Below are 17644 nucleotides of genomic sequence, written 5' to 3'. Positions count from 1 at the left end.
CCATCACTCAAGATCTCCAAACCAGAAGTAATGGATTACATCGGTTTTCATCCTCCGAATCACAGATGAGTAGTAATTATAGATCATTTTATAATTCTGTTTTCTACTTATCATTTAATTTAATTTTCTTTAGTTAAATTTTTGCTTTTATTTTGGCTTAAAAACCTTGCACAATGTCTGATGTTTATGCCGTCCAAATTCCGGTTTATAACCGATCAGACCCATCTTTATCGTTTATTATGTGTGAAAGTACCTTTGCTCTTGCCACCCCCAAACCTATCACAGAATCCATTACTAAATATAATTATGTAGTTGCTCATCTTCCTCCAGATATCGCATCAATAGTACGGGATTTACTTATGAAACCAGACCCTATTGATCCATATACAAAGCTCAAAACTGAGTTAATAAATCGTTCGGGAGAATCTTCTCAGCAAGAAATTCGCCAATTATTATCTGGAGAGGAATTAGGTTCTCGAAAACCTTCCGATTTGCTTAGAAATATGAAACGTCGAGCAGAATCTTTAAATGTTCCTGATAACTTAATGTTAGAATTATTCCTTCAACGTTTGCCTTCGACTGTTCAGTCTATTTTGGCAGCGGTTTCCAATTTAACTGTAGATAAAGCTGCAGAAATTGCCGACAGAATTTTAGAAGTAAATCCAACCCCAGGGACTTGTGCCGTTTCTCGCACAGTCGATCAGTCTCTTGAGGATAAATTATTTAAACAAATAGAAAAATTAAACAAACGTATTGATCGCATTTCTCTTTCTCGTGGTCGCTCATCAAATCGCGGAGATCGCAATAAGGAAAGAAGCAATTCCAAAAGGAGAGATTATTCTGTTTGATGGTATCATAGACGTTTTGGGAAAAAGTGTAGAGATGACAAATGTACAAAACCTTGTTCATGGCAGGGAAACGAAACCAGCAAAGAATAGAGGCGACTTATTCTTTGCCTCAAGTTTCACGTCGCCTGTTCGTTCGTGACCGTAGAACAAACCTTTCATTCTTGGTCGATACCGGCTCTGACGTGTCCTTACTTCCAGCAAATAATTCTCAAAAACGGAATTCGTCCCAACAAACACTTTTCGCTGCTAATTCTTCTACTATTCATGTTTATGGTCAAAAAACACTTTCTTTGGATTTCAAATTAAGACGACAGTTTACATGGACTTTTCTTATAGCAAATGTTAGTACACCCATTCTTGGAGCAGATTTTCTCCATTTCTTTGAATTGGTGCCTGATCTCAGAAACAAATGTCTCAAAGATTTGTGGTGATGGCGATAAGGAGCGCGCCTTGCGCCCTCCGATAAGTGTGGCAACCCTAGAGAAGAACTTTCTTACGAGTAGCGAGCAGAGCGAAACAGGCAGGCTGTCGGGCAGCATATTTCACAAGTGCACATCAGCGTAGCCACTGAGGGAGGGGTTTCGAAAATGGACCAATGAGCTGATATTGCTCTTGTGACGCTAAATCTTCGTGCATGTGAGCATATGTTGTTTACGTTATAATTTGCATTCGTTTCGCAGTTATAAATATATGGCGTAACAGTGGAAAATCTCGTAGTGCTTACATTTTCTGAGTTTGATTAATCGCTGACATTTCACTTTCGCGATTTTTTCACGCATAATATTAGGATTGATGTTCACGGCATATTATGTGGATTAAGAAAATTCAAGTGTATATATTTTTTTTAATTGAGCTGAGAATGACTGAAAGTGTTACAATGAATCTAGTGTTTTCTTATTTCAGTCTTTTGATTTTTAAAGTGTAAGATTCAGAATACATATGATCTGATTATATCCATTGTTAACATTAAAAATTATAAGTGAATAAATTGAATATACTCTTTGTGAATACGATAAATTCACTCTGTTTGATGAGCATTTCTTGTGTAGACAGTACATTTAAGAGTGAACATTTATTAAAGATGAAATCTAAAGCACTAAATGTATACGAATGCAAATTAGTAAAATTCACTTTGAATAAAAATTCTGCATTGGTTATTATTATAGAACAGCTTTTTCATATAGACTGCAATAAAAAAGTGCTGACTTCTATTTACATGTATAATTGGTGTAAATATTTTTCTCATACGCATAGTCTTATGTAAAGATTGCATTTGGGCTCAGATATTTATCACATATTTCTTTCTTCATCTTATTTACCCCTTATTAAGTAATATTTCACATCGATATTTTTGCGAAGTATCCAACATGTGTTTGTATTTATTTCAACCAGGTAGTGAAATCTTCATAATTGCCTATATTTGATCTAACTTCGCAATGAAAAGTTTCAGAAGTAATCGACGATGCTTTAACTATTTTCCGACCATCTTGCTTAAATACTAAAGCACGCAAAGGTCATGTGACATGACAGAAATATTACTGGATTCTCATTGGTCCATCCTAGAAGCCACTCCTTCGGTGGCTACACAGATGTGCACTTGTGAAATATGCTGTCGGGCAGTGTGCGCGAAGTTCCTAAATAAAGCTTAACTTTTATTGTGCACTATGTCTTGTTAATATTTATATTAATGCAGTAAGAACATAATCTGTGATATGGAATTCGAGGACTGGTGGTAAACCATAATAGGAAATCACCATAATGGTAACCCGGACTGTGTTAAATCGTATGAACAGTTCTCAAGCACTTTCGGTTTTGACTACAAGCCATCACTCAAGATCTCCAAACCAGAAGTAATGGATTACATCGGTTTTCGTCCTCCGGATCACAGATGAGTAGTAATTATAGATCATTTTATAATTCTGTTTTCTACTTATCATTTAATTTAATTTTCTTTAGTTAAATTTTTGCTTTTATTTTGGCTTAAAAACCTTGCACAATGTCTGATGTTTATGCCGTCCAAATTCCGGTTTATAACCGATCAGACCCATCTTTATCGTTTATTATGTGTGAAAGTACCTTTGCTCTTGCCACCCCCAAACCTATCACAGAATCCATTACTAAATATAATTATGTAGTTGCTCATCTTCCTCCAGATATCGCATCAATAGTACGGGATTTACTTATGAAACCAGACCCTATTGATCCATATACAAAGCTCAAAACTGAGTTAATAAATCGTTCGGGAGAATCTTCTCAGCAAGAAATTCGCCAATTATTATCTGGAGAGGAATTAGGTTCTCGAAAACCTTCCGATTTGCTTAGAAATATGAAACGTCGAGCAGAATCTTTAAATGTTCCTGATAACTTAATGTTAGAATTATTCCTTCAACGTTTGCCTTCGACTGTTCAGTCTATTTTGGCAGCGGTTTCCAATTTAACTGTAGATAAAGCTGCAGAAATTGCCGACAGAATTTTAGAAGTAAATCCAACCCCAGGGACTTGTGCCGTTTCTCGCACAGTCGATCAGTCTCTTGAGGATAAATTATTTAAACAAATAGAAAAATTAAACAAACGTATTGATCGCATTTCTCTTTCTCGTGGTCGGTCGCCAAATCGCGGAGATCGCAATAAGGAAAGAAGCAATTCCAAAAGGAGAGATTATTCTGTTTGCTGGTATCATAGACGTTTTGGGAAAAAGTGTAGAGATGACAAATGTACAAAACCTTGTTCATGGCAGGGAAACGAAACCAGCAAAGAATAGAGGCGACTTATTCTTTGCCTCAAGTTTCACGTCGCCTGTTCGTTCGTGACCGTAGAACAAACCTTTCATTCTTGGTCGATACCGGCTCTGACGTGTCCTTACTTCCAGCAAATAATTCTCAAAAACAGAATTCGTCCCAACAAACACTTTTCGCTGCTAATTCTTCTACTATTCATGTTTATGGTCAAAAAACACTTTCTTTGGATTTCAAATTAAGACGACAGTTTACATGGACTTTTCTTATAGCAAATGTTAGTACACCCATTCTTGGAGCAGATTTTCTCCATTTCTTTGAATTGGTGCCTGATCTCAGAAACAAATGTCTCAAAGATTTAAAAACGCATTTTAAAACCGTCGGTTGCGTGAAAAATGCAAGCATTTATTCAGTAAAAACTGTATTTAGTGATACACCATATCACAAAATTTTAAAAGAATTTCCTTCAGTTACTAGATTACCAGATCCTAACCAACCTGTTAAACATAACACCGTTCATTATATCATAACTAAAGGTCCACCTGTGGTTGCAAAACCTCGTCGGTTAGCTCCAGATCGCTTAAAAATAGCAAAACAAGAATTTCAAACTATGATGCAATTGGGGCATTTGAGACCTTCGAGCAGCAATTATGCATCCCCACTTCACATGGTTCCAAAAAAGGAAGTCTGGAATGGAGACCTGTAGGAGATTATCGAGCATTGAACGCTCAAACAATAAAAGACAGATACCCTATTCCATGCTTAGCCGATTTTACTGCTGCATTGCACGGTACTAAAATTTTTAGTCATGTCGACCTGATTAAGGCATACCATCAAATACCAATTAACCCAGCCGACATCCACAAAACCGCCATATGCACACCATTCGGTTTATTCGAAAGTACCCGTATGCAATTCGGCTTATGCAATGCATCAGCGACTTTTCAACGTTTTATAGATGAAGTCACGCGGGATTTAGAAGGTGTTTACGCTTTTGTCGATGACTTGCTCATAGCCTCTAAAGATTCTGAGGAACATTGCAGGCATTTGAAAGCTTTATTTTCCAAACTTCAGGAATATGGACTTTGCATAAATGTTTCAAAATGCACCTTTGGTCAAACGTCTATTGATTTCTTAGGTTTTCACCTTAGTGAAAACGGAATTGAACCTCTTCCTGACAAAGTCAAATGTATTTTAGATTTTCCTCAACCTACCACTCTCACTCAGCTTCGCCGATTTTTAGGCATGTTTAACTTTTACAGATGTTTCATACCTAAAGCAGCACATATTCTTTCTCCTTTAATAAAATTGTCAGAAGGCTATATTAATAAAAAGAAATCTCGTTCTCGTGTTCAGGATTCATCCCCACAATTAAATTGGAACGAGAATGCTGAACAACGAGAATGCTGAGCCTTTATTGCTGCCAAAAATGCCATTGCTCACGCTACCCTTTTGAGACACCCTATTCCCGGAGCCCAGGTAAGCATCTAGGTAGATGCCTCAGACGTCGCAATAGGCGGCACACTTATGCAGTTGTCTCAACAAACATGGGAACCTATAGCATTTTTCTCTATGAAACTCAATAAAAGTCAACAGAAATGGTCCGCGTACGATAGGGAATTATTTTCAATTTATTCTGCTATTAAGAAATTCCGACACATGTTAGAGGGCAGAAATTTTATAATTTATACGGATCAAAAACCGTTAATATACGCTTTTAAACAGAACCCTCATAAATGTTCACCTCGACAATTGCGCCATTTAGATTTTATTTCTCAGTACTCTACTGATATTAGGCATGTGCAAGGTTCAAAAAACGTCGATGCTGACGCTCTTTCAAGAATCGAAATTGATTCCATAACAAAATCTCCTTTTCTGGATTTTAAAAAATTTTCGGAAGCTCAACGGCATGATCCGGAGGTACAAGACCTTCTCAAAAACAACACATCATCTTTGAAACTGGAATTTAAACCGTGCCAATATTCTGATGGTAATATTCTTTGTGACATGTCAACAGACATTCCTCGTCCATTTGTTCCGAATTCCTTTCGCAGACTCATCTTTAATCATCTGCACAATCTGTCACATCCAGGAATTGCAGCTACTACGAAGCTTATTTGTTCTCGTTATGTATGGCCCGATATGAAACGTCATATCAAAAATTGGGTGAAATCCTGTGAATCTTGCCAAAAATCGAAAATTACTAGGCATACTAAAGCACCACTGAGCACATTCTCTCTTCCTGATGCACGTTTTTCAGAAATCCATATGGATATCGTCGGACCGTTACCTCCATCAGAAGGCAACGTGTACCTTTTGACTCTAATAGATAGATTCTCCAGATGGCCTGAAGCCATTCCCATCCCGGATATGAAAACGGAAACCATTTGCAGAGCCATCTTCAACTGTTGGATATCTCGTTTTGGCTGCCCATCGATCATAACAACAGACCAAGGTTCTCAAATGAGATCCGCACTTTTTGCAGAATTCACGCGCATTTTGGGTACGAACAGAATCACAACAACAGCTTATCATCCAATGTCCAACGGCATTGTTGAACGATTTCATCGACATTTAAAATCTTCTCTCAAGGCTCACGAAACCAATAACTGGACTGAAACACTACCAGTTGTTATGCTTGGTATTCGTACAGCCGTAAAGGAAGATCTACAGTCATCTTGTGCTGAACTGGTGTATGGCACAGCTCTCAAGCTGCCTAGTGATATGATAACGTCATCTAAGATATCTCCGTATGACACACAATTTATCACGAATCTTCGGCATAGAATGCAACAATTGAATCCAATAGCAACATCTGCATATTGCCAAGAAAAATGTTACGTAAGTGCTGCCTTAAAGTCGTGTACGCATGTATACTTACGTGTCGATCGAGTAAAGCCACCTCTGTGCCAACCATATACAGGTCCGCATAAAGTCCTTTCTAGAACGGACAAAACTTTCACAATTGATATTAACGGTCTGAAATCTACTGTGTCTACAGACCGTGTGAAACCAGCCTATTTGCTTTCGGACTCTAATTTGCCTGAACTGAAAACAAATAAAGACTTAAAGACAGTTCAGCAGAATAAATCTGCAAACGAACTCTCTAAGACACAAACTGTCACCAGATCGGGAAGACATGTTCACTTCCCTAAGAAACTTGCTTCTTACATAACAATTTAAAACATTTTTTTTTAAATTCATATCTTAACATATTTCTTGTTATTTCATGTTTATTATATGTGTCAATACCTTGTTACATATTGAATTGCATTTTGATCTTTTCTAATTTTATATTCTAATTTTGTAATCATGTAAAAAATACCCGACAGTACGGATCCTCTGAGATAATTTCATAACCTATGTCGTTCCTTTGAATAGCCATTAAAGGAACCATGGAGGTAGGAAAGGGAGGAGGGGCCATTCTGCGCTAGAAGTGAAGCACTGCTTTGAAGCTTGGGTCACCAGACGGGATGTTATTTGTTTACATTCAGAAGCTCGCTTGACAAGATTCTGATAGTATTTCGACACACGACAGTTCCATAGAAATCGAAAAAGGGACACTCTCGCATGAAAGAAACATTCATAGTGGGATGGATAATAGCAATTTGTATAGTTTACTGACATTTACGCAAAAATCACATCTTGGTTATTTTTCGATAACTAACAACAGCGATTTTGATTATGAATTTGTTTTATAAAATTCTAAGCTGTTGCACTACAAAAATATATATTTTAAGAAAATTGCTAAAAGAGATCTGCCAAAATTTATTTTCTAGAAGATTTGAAAAGTTTGAAACTTGATGGCTAAATGTAAATATAAAATTATGTATGTTAAAATATTTGTAATTAGGCACATAGGTCAGATTAAGTTTTTATTAAATAGAGTAACGCAGGCAAGGGCTATCTGCCTAAAGAGAGAGATGCCGTCGTGGAGGAATTTTGAAGAAAAACTGACCTTTGAGTGGGTATTAAAAATAATACTTATAATTTTCCTTCAAATTATATTCATATATATTTTTTATGTAAAACTTTCGGGTGTATGCTAAATTAGTGTAAATTACTTTACACGAAAAATATAGTGAATGCACAGAAATTAAAGATTTGCACATGCCGGAAATGATAAATAGGAAATATGTATGGGTATTTATGCATGTGCTTGCAAAAAGCATGTATCTGCCTTTGACAAAATACTTAAATATTCATTAAATTATTTATAAATGTATTTGAAATGAAGAATTTATTCACTTATTAAAACCTGTGAAAGTACTGTGAAGAAATCTAATGATTAAATGTATCTAATTTATAATGATTATAAATATTATCTAAATATATAATAACCTTAATATTGAATTGTAAACATAAATTGAAATCCTGTTGACAAATACGTTATAAAACTATTTAAGCAAGAATTGTTCGCATTGGAAAGCAATCTGTTAAAAGGTACTGTAAAGCAAATGCTATGAGATGCGCACTTAAGAACGTAATAAAGAGTTTTTGAATATGTATTGTTGAAATGAAGGGTAAAAAAAAAAAAAAAAAAAAAAAAAAAAAAATCTGATAAGTATAATTAAAAGAATTATTCCCCTTTACATTTTATAATAACTCAGTTACAAGTTTTAAATAATACTTAAAAAAAAAAAAAAAAAAAAAAAACTTATTTTATTCCCTTTCAGAAATGTTCAGAGAAAGTTAAATACTATTTAATACATATTTAATTATTAGGAATTAGCGAAATACTTATTTAAAGTATTTCGCTAATTCCTAATAATTCTCTTATTTAAAATGAACCGAATAGAGCATTAATTATAAATTGACTTACATTTTTCGATTTAAAAGAAGCCAAAAAATCATGTCATATTTAAGAAAGTATTTTAGGAAGAAGCTCTATAAATAGAAAAGAAATAATGCGTAATTTTAATATTAATAATACAATAAACTTTGATCTTAATTTTTGTACCTTAACGGAATAAAACTGAATTACCTTAATTTTTTTTTCTAATGTAATTAACGAAAACTTGTGAAAATATTTCATTCAAATTAAACCATTCTGAGAAAACTGTCCTGTGAAAAGTATAGCATTTAATTCCGTTCAGAATGAAATGTTGTTTAAAAATATGTTGTTTTCACATACTTAGGACTCTGAAGTGTTGTAAAAAAAGTAAATATATACATTTATATGTATATTTGCGAGGTAATTACAAAATATTTACACCCGAACACGTCAAATCCCATAGAACTCAATGGTAAATGACCCAATGTTTTGGTCACCACGTAGGGATCGCCGGTGCTTCAGAGCAGGGTACGGAGAAACTTGTTTAGGGCGACTCCTTCTTACTTCCTACCTCCATGAAAGGAACTGGGGGGAAACTCTGTGGTGATGGCGATAAGGAGCGCGCCTTGCGCCCACCGATAAGTGTGGCAATCCTAGAGGAGAAGTTTCTTACGAGTAGCGAGCAGAGCGAAACAGGCAGGCTGTCGGGCAGTGTGCGCGAAGTTCCTAAATAAAGCTTAATTTTTATTGTGCACTATGTCTTGTTAATATTTATATTAATGCAGTAAGAACATAATCTTTGATATGGAATTGGAGGATTGGTGGTAAAAACATAACAGGAAATCACCATATGAGTTTCCCTAAGAAAAGTTCTCCACAAAGATATCTCTCCCCTTATGCAGATAGCCCCCGAGGCTTTGATTCAATCACATAAACTAAAACAAACTAAAATCAAAATACCATTTATTCTGATGAAAAATAATTTAATTATTATAGCAAGGACATTTGAGTTGCTTATCAATTTCACATTTTTGCAGAAGCTATTCTCAAAATGTATGAATGAAATACTTTTATCCTATAACTGAAAAGTTAAGAATTATAAATATAATATTAGTAATATTTTTTTCATTATGCCTAGAACTTGGCATCTCTGTACTTAAACCAATCATCTTAATCATTTCATTGAAAAAAAGACAACATATGCACATTATCTTTTTATGTGCAAATATTTAGTCTGAGGTTTACGTCTCTAAACTTAGTATAATAGTAATAAAGTATCTGGTAACGCAATATACGATGTTGAATGATAACAAGCTCCTAATTAGTAAAGCTGAAAACCTATACAGAAGGTCACAGTGAAATTAACAACTCAAACAAGCTTAATTATTGTTTCCTTATGACAATCCCGACAGTCGAAACAAATATGCCTGATTTCCAGTAATGTTTCCTTGCTTATGCAGCAATTTGATGAAAAACATAATTTTAATAATAATTCAATGAAACTGTACATTTCCATCAATATTTGAAACTTACTTAAAACTGGGCACTTACATCATCACTTAAAACTATATGCGGTATTATACAGGTACAGTAAGTATCCTTTACATGTTCCGTGTTCTGTGCTGATGATCAACCTAAAACAAGGATTCCCAGCGGGGCCGGTTATTTATTCCTTGGGGTCGATTAAATTTTAAGGTCAATGATGAACATGAGGTTAGCTTGGGTCGATAATCCAATATGTACTGGCCATTAATCCGCATAATCCCAAATCCCATTGTTTATAAAAAAGAATTTATTGATAAAATTGACAATTAATAATTGTTTATTGATGTAAAGCTATATTATGTAGTAAGGGAAAAAAATCATATGAAATAAATATAAAGGAAAATGCATAAAAATTATTTAATATACTTTAAAAATCAATAATATTTCAAAAAATACATATATATTTATGCGATATAAAAACAGAAGACGCGGGAACACGAGAAAACATAACTAAAAATATCAAAACCACAGAACTTTCTCAAAAGATGCATTATTATATACAAGTCGTTTGAAAAATTTCAGAAAATATTTTACACTCACTTCCAAGACACTGAAAATATGAATGTGCCAGCATGGCTCACAGAATCACAATGCTGCGATATATTTGATATTAATATTAGGATGCAAGAGTTATTGCATTGAAGGAGAATGTTCAAGCACAAGTTGAATTCAAAACACGTGTCTGCGCTAAATTAACCTCCCCCCTCAAAAAAATTGTTATTAAACAAACATTATTGATTATTTCTTCTTCCTACGTAGTAGAAGCAGGCTTTAGCCAAGTGAATAGTGTCCTATGGAAAAAAAAAGAAACATGTTGAATATTTTTGAAAGAAATCATTTAAAAATTAAGTTAAGCAATATTGTGCCAAAACAAATTGCATCAGTACGTCAAGCGTAGCCATCATGTTAATTAAAATCGAACATTTCTCCAATTAGAATTTGTGATTTTGTTTCTAAAAACTTGTTTATATTTGTAAAATAAAAAAGTAATAATATAAAAATTATTACAAAGTAAATGTAACAAGCCATTCTTTTTTAAAAAATTTTCATTTTCTTAGTCTAATTATACTTAATTTATATACACGCAATTATTTGTTTTATGATTACGTTGTAAGCTGTATGCTATAGACTAAAGTAGGTCGATGAAGAAAACCATTCTTTTAATAGGGGTCGATTACAAGAAAAAGTTTGGGAATCTGTGGTCTAAAACATCAGTAACCGTTACTTTCATAAGTACTACGAACACAGCAAAAAAGATATTTTAAATGGAATAAAATACATAGTACAGTACATTTTACCACTTTAAAGTTTATAATGTCTTTTTGTAAAGCAATGATCAGTTAAAACTTTACTGCATTAATTATTAAGTTACACGAATAATCAATTATCTGCAGTTTCACGTAACTGTGATGGTCTCAAAAGGTATCATACGATGACATAAGTGTATTTACTATATTAAAAGAACAGTAACTAACTTCTAACGCTCTCAAATGCACACACATATCCCCTTCTAAAAATAGGGGGGGACTGTATTTTTTTTGATAGAAAACACTATTATAAAAATAACGAATCATGTTAGACGATACCTTTTAAAAATCATAAACATTGTAAAGTTTAGATGTCTTCTTAGCAATCGTGAACTGTAACTAAACTTAATAGACTAGCAGCGAATTTTCGTCAAGTCTAAAAGAACAACTGTAAGTAAGAACAGAAGGCATACTTTATGCTTACAGCTCAGCCAACCACTTGTGGCCAGATAATTTAAATACAGTAAGTTAAATGTAAAAATTCAACTGTGCTAGTAGCCAAAGACTACACAAACCAGTTTAACGGAATGCTCAAAATTTAACCGGTGTGGATAGTCACTATCAGCAAATAATGCAATGCCAAAGACTACAAACCTTATCTAATATAGCAACTTAGTAAAATGGCATCGACAGGCAGAACACGCTCTGACTTATAATCTAAAAACCTCACTTTAAGTTTCTGTATATGGTGCTTAATTAATTAATTTAAAACTGAAAAATCTTAACATCGGATTTTTATTCCTGTTTACAGAAAACCATCTAGCGTAACACAAATAAGAAACGCAGATACTTCATTTTACTTTATACTTTGGCACAATTATACTCATCTCTGCACTTACCGTATTGCGTTTCGGCGTCGGAAGCTTTGAATCCTCGAGGTAAAGAATCGTAATTTCTAGGGGGCTTTGGAGGGGCTGAACTCTCTCCCCTAGTAGAAGCTCCTCGACTTTTATGGTCATTAGTCAAAGACATGAAGCGTCTAGAATCTTCTATTTCGTCTCTCCCTTGGAATTTTTCTCCAAAGCCTGAACTGCCCATAGGCAGGAGTTTCGAGTATTTGCGCTCGCTGAGGAGGACTTCTTCGACTAAGTTATCGGACTGCAAACCATGATCCCTAAATAAAACACAATAATTTTATAAATAATTTATAGAATACAATTAATAAAAATTAGCTTCTATGTTATATTCACTTGCTAATAAATAAATGTAAAAAAGGTAGTTGAAAAAATATTTAACAGTAATAAAATATTACTTCGAAGGAGCTTCAGATATCTGTTGTAAAGCAGGTCCTTCTTTTATAGTTGGGTATCTTTCAACTTGTTCGGTGGCATGGACATCGGGTAAACTCTTGTCGAAATCAGCAATAACTTTCATAGCTTCTCTTTCCACAGAAAAATCGGGATCATCCTCATCAGAAAACGTTTCAGGGATTTGTGGATCTCTACCGCTTGGATGAGAAGACATACGTTTCAAGACTTCTTTCACGAGTTTTGGACTTCGTAACGGCGTGGACTGCTTCGCCGATTTTTGTGTCTGTATATCTTGTGCGTTTTGCGAGTTTTCCCGCTCGTTTACAGACTAAGAAAACAAAAACACAATTTATGCCTCAAAAATAAGCTGTCGAAATAGCAAAATTTCTTCGTAAATATTTTCATTTATATTTGTTTTCGCGAAAGATTAAATGATGATTTTGGGAGAATATAAAAATTTGTTATATAAGTATATAGCGTATGTTCAAATAAGTTATTCTAGGCATCCTTCTTTAAATAATGAGCTTAAGTACTGGTTTTAGCAGCAAAATTCTTAAAATAAAATATGAGTTTTATGAAAATTGTTTCAAAAGTGAACTCTTTCTCCACATATTGAAAATATGAATAAAATCTAAATTTTATATGGTACTTGTATAAGGTATTTTTCCCGCCTTCTTAGCATGACTTCGTGGTGTAATGATCAGCCCACTCGGCGCGTATAATTTGCAGATATACTTTTAAATATTTTCAAGGAGCCACTTCATTTAATAATGAGAAATGTTCTACCGAAGACCAAACCATGAAGCGCCAAAAGAACAGATTCTGCTTTATAGATGTTACCTTTTTAAATGTATTTAACTACATCTTTAATACACACGTGAAAATGATCTCAGACAGTAAACTCGTTCTTAATACCGTTAGTTATTTTTTTCCCCTGAAAAACACTCTCATGAAGATATGGAACGTTTTGTTTTCCATTCATTAAAACCTATAACTTACTGGAACTTTTATTTTAAGTTTGTTGGTTGTTAAATGAATAAAGAACACAAGGGATATATTTCTGCTAAAATTAAAAAGGTTTTCATTCTCTCGGAAAGCGGAAAAATATGAGCTAAATATATAAATTCTCTCGGAAAAATATGAGCTAATTGTCAAAACCTTCATTGCATCAGCAAATATATGACGATACAAGCTTTAATAAACAGTTATTCACTTTAATTAGTAGGCAGGATAACAAATTCCATTATTAAGAGATAGTTGACTGCGAAACTTGCATAAGATTTTTCATTCTCACGAAGTTCGTTTGGATATTTCACTCTGCTTTTAAATCCTGGGAAAACATTTCACTCTTGGTAAAGATGACTTTAAGCATGCTAAATAAGTGGGCTCGCCAGTGCTTATGTAAAATACAATTTTTTTAATTTCTATTATTTTCTATGCGAATCTAGAATGAACATAGCATGTTATTTTAATCTTGCCACTTTTTTAAATTCTACCAGTTACAAAGATCTAGCAAAACTATATTAATTTACTTCACACATTAATTTCACTGATTTTTTTTTTCTGAAATCATAAAAGTTTATATACTTCATTCAGACTAGATATTATACGATTCTGAAAGTGAATGTGTAACAAAAAATATTTTATAATTACAGACGAGTAAATAAGTTTAAATTATAACTGGATATTTATCGTTTTTGGTTAAAAAAATGCAATCAATCAGTTATAACTTGAAGTTAAATAATGAAAATCATCATATTTGAGGGAAAGTCATATTTCTGAAATTTGAATTTAAAATGCCGTGGCAATCCTTATACTGCGAAGACAGAATTATTGCTCAAATTGCAAATTATTGGCCCCCATTGACGGGCACTTATTAACCCACTTGGGCTTAGCCTCTACTAAGGCCGGAAGTGGCAGCCACTTTATTGCGGAAGCACCTAACAGGTGAGCCACCATTACCTTGACGGACAATTAGAGCCATGCCTTCTCCGGTATTCTAACCCGGGCCCTTCGATATCGCAGTAGGCTCTCCTATCCATTAGTCTGGGCGGCATGATGATGTGCATTTTCGAGACAAGTGAAGAATAACTCGATTCTAAACTGCCATACGGAATTAAATTGAGAAGAAGAATATTTTTTGCTGTAGATGAAGTATTTAAATTACCACGAGATTTCAGTACCTACGTACTCTGATTATAACTTTCTTATTCTGTCAAAACGTTTAAGTGAAAATCACAAATATCAACTAAGTTATCATCACGGTGACATGAATATGGAAGAATTCCTCGTTAAGAGAGAAGTATTTCCGTTATTGCTTGGGGATATGAAACAGGGACGTTGAAGGGTCGTACTTTTGAGCTTCTGTAGTTTATTCTAAAATACAATCTCTAGAACAAAGTATTGCAATACTACTGCGAACTTTCTGTTCTTTACAATTGCCGTAAGTGCCGCTGTAGGTAAAAAGCATTTCCTAAATAAAAATCATTTAAGAAGTATTTATGAAATACCTATGTCTATTTTGCACATCTTTCTGTTCTGTCCAGCTACTGGAGCAATCAAATAGATTGTACCAAAGGTTTTGAGGATAAAAAAAAGAAGGGAAAGATAATATAATTTTGTTAGAATTATAAACGTTTTCCTCAAAAATAAGCATAGAGTTTTAATTTATTTCCCTGTATGTCGCTTTGACATATTATTTGCTTGTATATCAAGAAGGGCGACAAATAAGTTATTTGCTTGTATATCAAGAGGGGCGACAAATTTATACACCGTCCCAGGCGACAAATTCAAGGACCGCCCGAATGGTAAAAGCTCTAGCTATACCACTGACAGCCACATCACGTCCTCTGAACTGGCTTGCATGAAGGACAACAAATGTCCTCGCGAACAATGCGACGACATCTGATGTATCACAGACTGTCATCACGATAACCACTGTTGTGGTTCCAGTGATGGTGCATCAGAGATAGGCGTGCCAACAGTGGTGCGATGAACGATGACACTGGACGCCACAATGTCGTTTTTTTAGACGAATCCCGTTTCTGCATACAGCATCATGATGGTGATGCATCGAGGAGAACGAACGTTGAAAACTTGCATTGGTCATCATCATACAGACTTAGCACCTTGCGTGCTGGCATCAAGTGCCGTTGGGTATACACCTCGGTCACCTCTTGTTCGCACAGCTGATAACATGGAAAGCCGCCCTTATATTTCTGAGGCGTTAAGGTTCGTGGCTGTTTCCTATCATCGGGGTTTGTCTGATGTCATCCTTCAACAAGGTATTCTTTACGACCGCAAGTTTCGGTGCTGCCCTCCCTTTTCTCGATACAGAGGGCTTTCGATTGTTGACCTGGACAGCGCGTTTTTCATCTACTGAGAATATCTGGTCATGGTTTGCCAAGCGATTGACACAGTACAAATCGCCACCCACTACAACTGATGAACTCTGGCATAAAGTTGAAGTCGATGGAATGAAACACCAGTATCTGTCATCCAAGTTCAGTTCGACAGCAGATTTCGACCCCAAACCAACTGAAAATTTAATTCGACACTAAACCAAACTGAAAATTAAATCATGTCTTTCTCTCATTACACTGTATATATATAATAAAATTCTGCTATTTGCTTTCCTTCCAGGTGTAGCAATTTTAATGGGAAGTAGTGTATTCATTAGTTTCTTTAATTTACAAATTTATACTTACTGTTCTAGAATCTTCATTTTTTTTATTATTCAAATGACTGTCCTCAAACTGAGATCCATTCTTCTGCAGAGAAACCGATTCTGGAGTCTTGACAGTCAACATGGTCCGGCAGAAATCCTGAAGACCACTTATTGATATTTCTCTTGAAGGTCTCCTTTCGCTATACCCACAGCTGTAGCGACGTAACCTCGGATCACCAAAGTAAACTGGTTTATAGCGCAGTTCAGGAGTATAATGAAAGGTTTTTGGTGGTTGACCGAGAGGGGATTGCCTCACAGGTGGAATGGGAGGTTGGGAGCTGAATGTTGACTGCTGAGGCAGCGATGTTCTTTCCCAACGGCTTTCATTGGCTGAAAGAATACATAATTTCATATTAAACATACAATTCAATATCCAATACATTTGAATAATTTCATACACGTATTGGAATACTGTCATTAAATAATATTGTCGTAATATAATCATATTTTATGTTCTACGAAGATTTAGGTTTGAAAGTACAAAATATTTCACAACTATACCTTTTTTCAATTAAAATGTTTCTCAAATCAGTTACAAAATCCATCGTATTTTTGATTCATAAAGAAATTTTATTGAAAAGCAACTAGTATTTTTACAACAAATTTCTACAATAGACGATTTTATTATAACTTATTTAAAAATATCTTTCGTTCATAAAGGAAACTGGACAAAAAAGAGGAAGAAATTAGCTCATACATAACGAATAAAGTAACAAGAAGTTAGTATGACTGTATTTGTTCCACTTTCTATTTCCCATGAATACCATCTTGAATTCATAAATGACATTCTTTAAAATTACACGCAACATGAAAAAGAGTTAATAATTGAATTAACGCAGTTTCGATATTAAAGACTCGATAGACTTTCCTTTTCTCACACCACTCAATACCTTACATTACATTAAATCACTACTTATCATCCAGGAAAGCAAAAGGTCTAGTTTATCATTAACGTGACGTAAGATCTTTATTTTTCAAATTAAAGCAGTACAATAATCGAATTATAAATAATGCTCGTAATTCTCAGTTATTTAAATCCTTATCACACTTTTAAACGCATGATATAATTACTGAACTTATTGTATTTATTATTATCCAAATTAATAAAAGTTCCCATATTTTTTAGAAACCGAAGCATTTCCACACTTTCATGTAAAAAACCGGTGCCATAAAATATTGGTCAATCATCCATCTTTAATACAACAAGATAAAAAAAATAACAAAATTTGGCTAAATAATTAAATACATAACTTAAGTAAAATAATAATTAACAAAATAATTAAAAGTAAAATAAGCAGTTGAGAGGATGCGTACAAGTAGGATAAATCCGAGAAGTCGAATGGTAAACTTTCTCTTCACACTACCAATACTGGCCAAAATCAACAGCAACAACCGCGTTTAAACCATAAAATTCAATTCAACAGCAATATTGCAAAATAATTTTAAAATCAGCAAAAA

At 34.2% G+C, this 17644-nt stretch overlaps 1 protein-coding gene across 2 annotated transcripts in view; it reads right to left on the bottom strand.

Annotated features, from left to right (window-relative positions):
* Window positions 1–17644, bottom strand: part of LOC118183251 (heat shock 70 kDa protein 12A-like) — a 118163-nt gene that overhangs the window by 34803 nt on the left and 65716 nt on the right. For both annotated transcript variants that reach the window (XM_035352720.2, XM_035352721.2), the window contains 3 exons: window positions 16167–16516; window positions 12462–12787; window positions 12049–12323 (listed from right to left, as the gene is read on the bottom strand). In XM_035352720.2, the coding sequence (XP_035208611.2) occupies window positions 12049–12323; window positions 12462–12787; window positions 16167–16516 (951 nt within the window). The remainder of the gene's footprint in view (window positions 1–12048; window positions 12324–12461; window positions 12788–16166; window positions 16517–17644) is intronic.

Source organism: Stegodyphus dumicola, chromosome 5 (genome assembly GCF_044657685.1).
Source record: "Stegodyphus dumicola isolate Sdum_Otavi_A_Nest chromosome 5, ASM4465768v1".
NCBI lineage: Eukaryota > Metazoa > Arthropoda > Arachnida > Araneae > Eresidae > Stegodyphus > Stegodyphus dumicola.
The sequence above is the reverse complement of the archived record's forward strand: the minus strand, read 5'-3'. Positions and strand labels throughout refer to the sequence as shown.